Source organism: Morone saxatilis, unplaced genomic scaffold, assembly GCF_004916995.1.
Source record: "Morone saxatilis isolate NCDOM2014 unplaced genomic scaffold, NCSU_SB_2.0 Contig12, whole genome shotgun sequence".
In the NCBI taxonomy this organism is placed as follows: Eukaryota; Metazoa; Chordata; class Actinopteri; family Moronidae; genus Morone; species Morone saxatilis.
In genome coordinates this window covers 4,730,332-4,740,709 of record NW_023339674.1, presented here as the reverse complement: position 1 = coordinate 4,740,709, position 10,378 = coordinate 4,730,332, and the positions used below count along the sequence as shown (strand labels likewise).

General features: G+C 37.7%; 1 protein-coding gene across 2 annotated transcripts; it reads right to left on the bottom strand.

The window, feature by feature from the left end:
* Positions 1–15: 15 nt before the first annotated feature.
* On the bottom strand, positions 16–7,837 carry kng1 (kininogen 1). Of its 2 annotated transcripts, none has more exons than XM_035653202.1 (9): positions 7,699–7,837; positions 7,379–7,478; positions 6,649–6,795; positions 5,749–5,862; positions 5,441–5,516; positions 3,164–3,333; positions 2,957–3,067; positions 2,340–2,435; positions 16–1,050 (listed from the first exon to the last, which is right to left on the bottom strand). In XM_035653202.1, the coding sequence occupies exons 2-9, from the start codon at positions 7,442–7,444 to the stop codon at positions 718–720; spliced, it is 1,113 nt and encodes a 370-aa protein (XP_035509095.1). In that variant the 5' UTR covers positions 7,445–7,478; positions 7,699–7,837; the 3' UTR covers positions 16–717. The 2 variants fall into 2 exon arrangements, with proteins under 2 accessions (XP_035509095.1, XP_035509096.1); XM_035653203.1 differs by having other exon boundaries at positions 7,379–7,475.
* Positions 7,838–10,378: the final 2,541 nt, after the last annotated feature.

The window sequence follows — 10,378 nt, the reverse complement described above, 5'->3', positions numbered from 1 at the left end:
TTCAGCCCAACTGGATCAATGAATCTGATTGTTTATTCCTTAAAAAAAAAAAAACACATCAGCAAGACCGGAAAGATCATTTGGGTTAATGAAAGTGACGTTGTTAAGGGAAGTCATGGGACACCATGTCAGGAGGAAACACAGTGTGATCTTCTGATGAAACAGAGCTGAATATTGTTTGTCCATGTGGAAGTAGGTGATTACGGGAACTGTTCACACAAAGGGACACATTGAAAAGAATTATTAATGAGCTGCATTTAAACTCACATAAAACCAGCACACGGAACAAAGCTTTTTTTTTATTTTCTTGCAGATTTTTCCCTTTGAGAATGATTTTTCAGTGTACTTTTATCTATTTTCGCACATTAATGGACACTGAGGCCACTCATTACTTTGATTTACTCAAAGCAAACTGACCAGCAATTAATATGGTAACAGTATAGAGCTCTGTCATCGTTTCAGTCCTTCTCTTCAGTGCTTTCTGAGTAGATACAGAGTCAAAAATACGGGTTGCTCTCTCTTTTTCCCCTCCAACGTGGTTATTTTATTAACTTAACCCTTTTGCTTTTATATAGTTTTAAATCTGCATAACAACTCTCAAACATGTTCCTTCACATATATAATAGAGGACTAGTCTACAAAATAAAAACAAATCTTTGGGAGAGGGTGACAAGTGAGATTATTTTGAATATTAATGTGGTTCCATTAAGGAAAGGTTTATCCCAACAGGTCTGCATCACTGAAGCCCACATCCGCTGAGGGCTGTGGGGAGGCTGCCTCTACGGTGGCCATCGTAGGAGCGGCAGGCGTGTCTAGACGGTTTGGATTGAAAGGTTTCCAGGGCTTGGACGGGCAGTGGAAGGGGCTGTCGTTCACAGCGTCTGCGGCCACATCAGGGGAGGCGGACGCTTTGGTGGTGGTGGAGTCCTCCTCAGAAGATTGTTCTTTGGCTGTCGCTTTGGTTGGGGTTGATGTGGTGGTGGTGGCGGCAACGTCATACAGAAGGTTCCTGAGTGGAGACCAGCCAGGAGGACGGCGCCTGATGAACGTCTATAGAAAACAATACAGATTGTTTGATTTTTTATTTTAGAGTGAAGTCTTGTGTAGCCTTCCTTGTAGGATTACAACAAAAAATATATTATCAGGACATCTGATCGGTCCTTTTTTTTTCCAATTTCTATGCAAAATTGTTCCAACATAATCCTTTTGTAGCATTCTGTAACACCTTCCTTGTACATAATTTCAATTTCCTAACTCAAAGCACTATCTATTCATTTATTTTATCCTTCTTGATACTTTATTTCATTGTGTATTTTTACTCCGAGCTGACCCTTCAGCATGTTGGCTTTTGTTTGGAACATGAGTTAATGTCTGCATTTAACTTTCAACATATTATAGCTATCCAACATTTTAGCAAAATAAAGTCCTTCAAAGCTACTCTCAGCTATTGAGTCTTCACTCCAAGCATGGACTATTACAGAAAATGGAGTAAAACCTTTTGCATTGGCATTAAAGTCAGAGAAAGAGGCCCATGATGGGAAAGTAAGCGACTGGCTAAGAGAGGTGGTCTGAAGACCCAGATATTAAAGGAGACTTATGCTCGATTCCAGCTCTATATTCTTAATCTGAGACATTAGCGTAGATCTGCATGATTCACTCTTTAAAAATCATCCTTATTTATCTCATGCAGCCCCTCAGTTTATCCTGTCTGAAAAAAGCCCTATCTCACAATCACTGAACACAAAAGCAAACAACTTGTATAACTTTATTCTCTGATTTTGGTGAAACCGGATAATATTTTATTGGATAAAATATTTTATGGATTTCCCTGTCCCATGATGTCTCTGCCTTCGCCATCCTGTTAGGTGACTCTGGCTGAACTATGAGCTCTGAGCATCTCTGGTACAGGAGCTATGGACTGCCAGGAGTCCCAGTGCTCTCAGTTCATTAGCATCAACTAGTGGTTAACTAATAGCTACAAATAAATGTCAGGGAATCCCAGAAAGTTGAGGCAAAGAAGTCACAGGACATCAGAGGAAAAACCTGAAAATATGTTACTTTCCCTCAAAACTTTCTGCATAGGAAATTTAAACCTCTTTTTGACTCCTGGGCAGAGCAGTCAGATAACAGACTGAGTGGGTCCCTGTACATTGTGGGTGAGCTCAGCCGTTCTCCGGAGCAGATAACCATATAAAGAAATCTGTGATAAGCCTGCATCGGCTAGTCAAGTAAAGTTAAAAAAAGACCCACATCGGTCACAGATGACGAGTGTTGCTGGAGTTTAGATCTCTTCAGACTGTATTTCTAAAAAGGGCTAAATGCTGAAAAGTGTCTCTCACCTCGGGCAGTGCCCCTGGTGCACACTCCATCTGGGCCTCTGGGGGCTCAAGTCTCCACGGTGCTATATCCACTGTAGAGTTACAGTTGGCAAACTCCTGCACACACAAATACACACAGAGAGAGAGACACATCAGAGGGCGATACTACGAACGGAGGTGATTGGCTTATCCAGGCAACTTCAGGAATAACTCTGTGACCTCAGGTGTAACCAGAGGGTGCAATTATATACTATATATACACATAACTCGTACTACAAAAGATTAGATTAATCCATTCTTTAAAATCCTCATATCCTGATAGTATCATTGTACATCCTTCTGGGCACGAGCTATTATGAAAAAACTCTTCCTGCGCTGCTGAACACGCCTTTTTGTGTGAACGCACACAACCTCAGATTACGGTGATACACACTCAACTAACTAACATCTTAATCACTGTCATAGTACCATTTAATACCACTGTAGGCAATCAGAGTTTGTCAACCTGGACTTTCCTCAATAACCCAGAGTTAAATCTGAGTAGGTTCAACTCCCTTCGCAGTACAGCCCTCAGGTCAATAAGCCTGAAAAAGATCACATTATGTCAGTGGTAATATGTGTTTTGCTTTCATGTTTACCACATTATTTTTATCAGGGACACACAGCTCGTTCAGGTCTTTGTGTTCATCCTTGGCGCAAGTGGTCTTTCTCATATCAAATCTCAGCTTGAACCTGAAGCCCGCGACCACCTGCAGGCACACACACAGCAGAGAAAGAAGTGTAGTAAGTTTTCTCTACCTGACATTCCTCCCACTTCCTCTCCCTTCATATCACCCAGTCTCTACCTGTCTGGTGGCGTGGCTGATACTGTGCAGGGTGAACAGGTGAGTAGAGTCAGAGATGGAGTTATACTTCGCGATAGAGACAGAAAGAGGACTCCTAAGGTCCTCTGAGTTGTCATCAATCTCTACGGGACAGCCCAGACATTGAACTTTCTCTGAAACAATGTGATCATCTGGAGAGGAGAAAGATTAGAAAAAGAAAGAATGAAGTAGAGATAAAGTAAGAAATGTTAGAAATTAGCTTTATTCCACACAGGAAATATACTAAATAAACTAAAGTTACAGGAACTATTGAAGAAAACACTGGCCCTCATTTCCCATCACTGCTACTGCATGATACTGTTACCTTTGTTGCTAGGATACCGATTAACACAGATTTATTAAGTACTTTCCATTAAGAGATAACTAAAACATTATAAACTGACACAAATAGCACTTGAGATTCAAATAAATGTTATGATGAGAGACAATAAAGGAGGTTAAAACCAGCACAATCATATCAATTAAAATCAATATATGAATGAATTAAATAAAGTCACATTGCCAATTTTCCTCTGAGTAGTGATTTCTACTAGATTAACAAAGGATTAGATGAATGTGCATAAAAGAACATACAATTGTTCAAATTCTGCAATAAAATGTGGCCCAAGTCAACCTACAAGAAAATAACTTTAATTGTATTTTTGTTTGCAACCTAATAGACTGTAGAAACTGAAGCTTATAGATTTTTTAAGTAGACATGCAAAGAACTGTCTTACAATAATCCACAATGCTGATTGATAAAGGCAGGATATAACTTTTCTGTATCATGACATGTAAAGAATGTTTCTCAGTAGGCTTGTTTTTTTTATCCAGAGTCCACTGACCGCCAATGACCTCTTACTTCTTTTGATTGAGGCAACCACATTGTGTAGCTGATTGGGAGAAGGTGTCTTTCTTGCTTTAGGGGTCTTTAGGGGTACAGCTTTTTTCACATGCAGTAGTTTTCCCCTGGACAGACTTTGATGTGTAAAACCGGTGTAGTTCCTCTTTAACTTTAGAAATCTGTTGCTTATCCAATTATTAATTTGCAGATATGTTTAAAGCAGTCAGCAGGCGCGACTGAAATGTAAAAACCAGTATCATCAGCGTATGTGTGACAATTGATGTTTTAATGTTGTCAAATAATATTAGGACTATACATTTATTGATATATATTAAACTTTAATTTAATTGTCCAAGCGGAGACTTAAAACGTTGCAAAACATTTTGGATAGAGAAAGCATAGAATCTATTTACTGTGAGCTGGTTAGGCAAACAGATTAAAGTCTAAACTGTCACTGCCTTTTATGGTGTGATAAGTTAATATCGTGCTTTCCCTATCTGTTGATATATTACACAATCAGCCCCCCCTCTGTTTCCCCTGCACCCACCAGTTCACATTTTCCTCAATGACTCACTGTTTTATTAATGAGAAATATGCTCTCCTCTGATAAACAGAGTTATGGTGGACTAAATCAATACACTGGAGATGCTTGGAAGATCTAAAAAACAGTTTTTTCTTTTATCGGATTAGATTTGAAAATTCCCCCATTAGAGGCTTCACGTGATAAGAGAAGTAAGACACTGATTCAGTGGTTAATGTCGTACAAGAGTTCCCAATTTTTAAAAGTTTTTAAAAATAATTTTGCTTATTGAGAATATTTTTAAAGAATTTTCATTTTAAATTCTGTTTTTGGTAAAGCATCACTTGTCCCTTAAGAGTCCCAAAGCATTTCACAGAGCAGAAAACATGAGATGAGCCAAGCAAAAGGCTTTCTCTTGAGACTTTCTGACATTTTGGTAATATTTTGCTGCTTTAGATGATAAGATTAATGCAACACTGATGTCTTAATATAAAGCAAAGGAGGCAAGAATTGGGTTGGGCTTGGAACAGTTGCCAGGCAACCAGCAGACACTCCAGGAAGTAAAACCACAACTTGATGTTTATACACTTTAGTTTTAAGCAAGATATAAAGTGCTAATTAGTTAGCTTTAGAGCAGCCAATAGAGCCAGGCTAGCTGTTTCCCTTTGTTTCTAGTCTTTATGCTAAGCTAAGCTAACTGTCTGCTGGCTTCATCCCACAGACATAAGAGCGGTATCAATCTTCTCATCTGGCACCCTGCAAAAAATGCTCAAAGAAAATATTTCTTTGAGAAAAATGTTTCACTGCACTTGCAGCTAATTCTGTATGTTATATGTATTAAAAAAACAACCACCTGATTCTGGGTTTATTCACCAAAATTCATTCATTCACTCACCGAGCTGGCAATCCACCTGTCTAGTGTCTGCTTCAGTCTCTGTCATGTAGACCGTGGCATTGCATGACATCGGCTTCTGGAGGAATAAACAGGATAATCATATCAGGATTATGATTTGTGTTAATTATGCTGTATAATCCAAACCTGTACATCAATTATTGCAACTTTAAGCAACACAATCTCCTCCAGTGTCTCACAGGGTGTATGTACACAGGAAATCTGCAGCTTTGTTTAGTATTTAAATAAGGGATTATACTTTTTGTCTCCACAGACATGTATGGAGGACAGTTTGATCTTGTGATTATTACCCTGCGTATGGGCAGATAGTCGCAGTCTGTCCAGGGTTTGTTGCTCCCAGCTGGACAGTCACTCCTCCTGCTGGTAAACTGCAGTGAGTACACCGAGTCTGAGCCATTCTCCGACTGTAGACACAGACACACACACAGTCAATGTGTAACAGAGGTCAAAGTAAACATGTTTTCTTAGAATTTCTTGGTGAACATCCCACAGCTTTAGTTCCTCTTGTTTCATCACCCGTTTCTGTTCTGAAATGACATCTGACTATTTAGCACTGAAAGAATTTAGTTTTGAATTATAGATAAACTAATACTGATGACTTTTAAAATACTGGCACATTAAATTTATGTTATTTCAGATGAAAAAATACTGTGTTGTTCTTTTTATGCACACTTTTGTGCAGTATATTTGTCTCAGAGGTACTATATTACTGTTATTGTATTTAATTAAATTAATTAATTAAGCTGTTATGCTATCTTTTATTATGTTAATTACTCACCTTTACTTGTTGTCTTATTTAATTAACTATTAATTATAAAAATTAAAAGGTGCTATTATTATTATTATTATTGAGGCTTTACAGACAAAACATACGACAACCTCATAAAGTTGTATGTATTGACGTAGTATAAATATATGTTTATCATATTTTATATGAGCAGTATTGAGCAGCCAAGAATCAAAATGTTTATTTTTTTGTACAGAATATTTGAGGCTCCTTTGATTGATGATACTTCCATCAAAGGGAACCTGACTAACTACCTGACAGAGAAAAGAAACTCTGTAGTACTGGATACTTTCTGTCATATATTAGTTCCCCTTTTACAGGTACGACAATGGGTGTGTATGAGTGGTTAAACAATGCAACAATAAAGCAGGTCAGGTGAATATGCTTTATGGAACCACTGTACCTTGCTGGCTGTCAGTATCTGAAACAGGGCCAGCTTGTGTCCGGTGGTCACCTTCTCATTGAACTTGTGCACAGCGCTGTTGACCGCCTTCTGAACAGAGGGATCGTCGCAGAAGATCAGGACACCGGGCTGGACATCCACTGTCTCCTGGAGGAGGAGAATGATGATGAAAACAGAAGGAAATGCATTTCTGATGCACAAAATTGACTTTTCTCCAATCTTTACTTTCTTGTTTAATGCTAATGATCTTAATTTAACATATACAGCATATGACAAACAAACAAAGTACTTTTACTCAGATAAACGTGTGCTATTTGTATTTCCATGTTATGCTACTTTATATCTTTACCTTTCTTACATTTACCTGACAGCTTTAGTTACTAGTTAACATAAACATATGATAATCTCATGAATCTGATGCTTTGCTATAGATTAAAGTACCCAAACATAAATTAACTACAACATTAAAATACTTTTACATGTTAATATGTTGCATTAGTAATAAAGGGGAGGCAAGTTGTACATGGTACGTGTACCAGAGAGTGCAAGTATATATATATATATATATATTTGTATTTGTACACAGAAAAATATATTAATAATATAAAATATTACTGAATACTTCTTCGACCACTGTTATAAGCCATAGCAGTCCATAGTTCATCTGTTCTCATAGTGTAAACCAGCTTTAATGCCAAAAAAACAGTTAGAAGTTATTACTACTCCTCACCTGCCCAAAGACTGAGCTGTGGAGGCACAGCAGGCCCAACAAACACAGCCCCACTCCGCTCCTCATTGTCTGATCCTGATGGATGCTTGACTCCAATCTGCTGCAAAGACATTATATGGTAAATATCACCAGATTATGAAAACCTTCAGCCCCAGTTTATCAATAATAAATGCCCAAAATGACCTCCTAACCCTGGAAATATTTAGCTGGATCAATCTCAAATTTCTTATTTTGTGGCTGTAAATGGTCATTTCCATGCTTTACAAATAACAACATATATAACGTAATATAACGTAAAGAATTATTGATACAGCACTTACAGTTTCTGCAGGTGGAGGCCTGCCGTCGATCCTTCCGGGCTTGAAGCGTTAAAAACTTGACTCCTCTCCACACAGGGATAGACGACTGAGCGAAGTTCTCCTGAAACTGTAGGTGGGAATCCTGAGAAAGATGATGACACACTGATAGACACATACACAGAGGACAGGAGGGCAGAGAGGACACACACTCACATACACACACAATGCTCAAAATGCTCAGTAGGTTAAAGGAGAGTAAATGTTTGCTCTTTTATTTGCCCTCCTACCTGTCGAGTCAATACAACAGTCATTATCAGAGAGAGAAGAGAGCATGGAGATATGCTTTGTTCTTTAATTAGTGACTTTAAAAGAGCAAACACTCTCCTACCTCAACACACACATTCTCACAAATAAAATCCTCATAAAGTAGAGTTGTTTTTCACTGAGTGAGTGGTAGCAAAAAATCTTTAACTGTACGTGTTTAGGGGGCCACTGTGTGTGCGTGTAGGTGTGTGTTTTGTGTGTTTTAGCTGGTACTTTGTCCCTGTCGACCTTTATCCTATACCACTCTGATTTCTCTACTGCTCCTCTGTGAAATGAGGTGAAATGCGCTCAGATGTTGCACTCCATATAGATGTATCATACAGACATTGTGTTTGCTTTGTCTGTGTGCATTCACTGTACAGGATCCCACCCAATTCACCAAGTACAACAAGGTCAACTTACCTGCCAACTGATGACAACATGCCCAAATCTTCCCTGTGTGTACACCTAAGGAAACCTGTTTGTGATAGATACAAAGCAAGTCCCGTCCTTACATATATTTCTGAGACTGTAAAGAGATAATAATTGTGATTGTGTAAAAATATAGACAATAGCTGATTTTTGAGAGCATGATTCTGCCCTCTTGTGGTTACACATGCACCAAGAAAGCTACAAGTACAAACCCTTAGGGGTAAAATCTGAGGGAGCACGAGATGCAGGAAAGGAAAATAGCAGAAAACTGATTTATAGTACAGAAACTCATGCTTTAAAAAACATAATTTTCTGTAATGTTTGCTCTTTGACTCTTTAGAGCAGGGATCTCAAACTACCAGCATGGGGATCATCATATAATATAATCAAGCCTGTAAGATTAGTATGTTTTTAGTATTTTCTTTCTAGTTGTTTCAATTTAAACTACTTCTTCATGTACAATGAAAACAAAAGTCTATTTTAAAACATGTATTTCATTTGGCACAATATAATGGCTCAGTGGTTTCAGGCCACCATTCGTTGTTTGGCTGGGAACAACAAAGAAGATATAAAAACTGTTTAAACTGTTTGATGTAATGGAAATATTTTCAGAAGATTTCATTTACTTGTAGTACTTGAATGTTGAAGTGGCCCTCCTGTGAGAGGTAAACAGTGGCCCCAAGGTAAATTCAGTTTGAGACCTCTGGTTTATTTTTGGAAATAAGTTCATTGAGTTTCTTGCAGAGAGCTAGAGAGCTATCTGTCTGTTAAATATAAAGCTACAGCACATCCAGAAATTGCTTAGCTTAGCACACATTGAAACAGGGGAAAACAATTAGATTGGATCTGTTCAGTAACAAAAAAAATCCACCTTCCAGCAACTCTAAAGCTCACTAATTAACATGTTATTTCTTTCTTTTTAATGTGTTGGACTTTTTCATTGTCACTCTGGATGTAAACACTAATATACAACCTGTAAAAAAGTAGCCACTGCTATAAACACTTATAATATATAAACTCTAGTGAGAGGGGAGAACTGTCATACATAAACATATATTTATGCATAAACGGTATTTATCCATGCCAATAGTTTAGGTTTTATTTGTCCAGGTTTTCAGATATCTGTCTGAGATTTTTGCCCTCACCCCAACACAATGGGGCTCAATGGAATTTAATTTGTAAAATGTGACATTTAGGCATTTTTACAGCAATCTCTTTCTAAGAACATCATCCTTGTTACTCAGGATCCCTTCAGTGGAAAGTAGTACCAATGTTTCTGCATGGCTAGATTCAATTTCAGGTATGTTTTTCTGTAACTTGGGTGAACTGACCCTTGGAAGAAAAAAAAAGCGTGGACATAAGAGCTGAAGAGAGGGGGAAAGTAAGCAAAGTTTATTTATGATGCATGTTTCTTACAAAAGGTGGATTCAAGGTGCTGTACAGTTAAAAACAAGACAGCTCTAAAGATTAAAACAGCACAGTTCAAAGATAAAGCTACACACTTAACATTGAACAACAATAGAATTACAAATTACAAATTAAGATAAAAGAATATAAATAAATGAAAATGCTAAAATCACAATAATAGTAAAACCTTGGGTTTTAGAAACATTCAGGTAAAAGAGTTAGAGAATAACAGAGTTTTCGGCCTGGATTTAAAACCTGTAAAGGTTGTTGAGTTCCTATAAGGCCATCAGGGATTCGGCTCCAGCTCTGTGCTGCATAATGACTAAAGGCTGCTTCTCTGTTCACCACTAGAAAGTCCACTCCCCAAAGATCTAAGAGGTTTTGCAGGGTTATATAACTTAAGCATATCAGATATGTATTTAGGACTGACTCCAAGTATAGATTTATAAATAAGTAATACAACTTTAAAATCAGTTATGTAGCTTTCCGGCAACCAGTGTAGACATTTAAAAACTGGGGTGATATATATATATATATATACTGTTGACCCCTGATATGA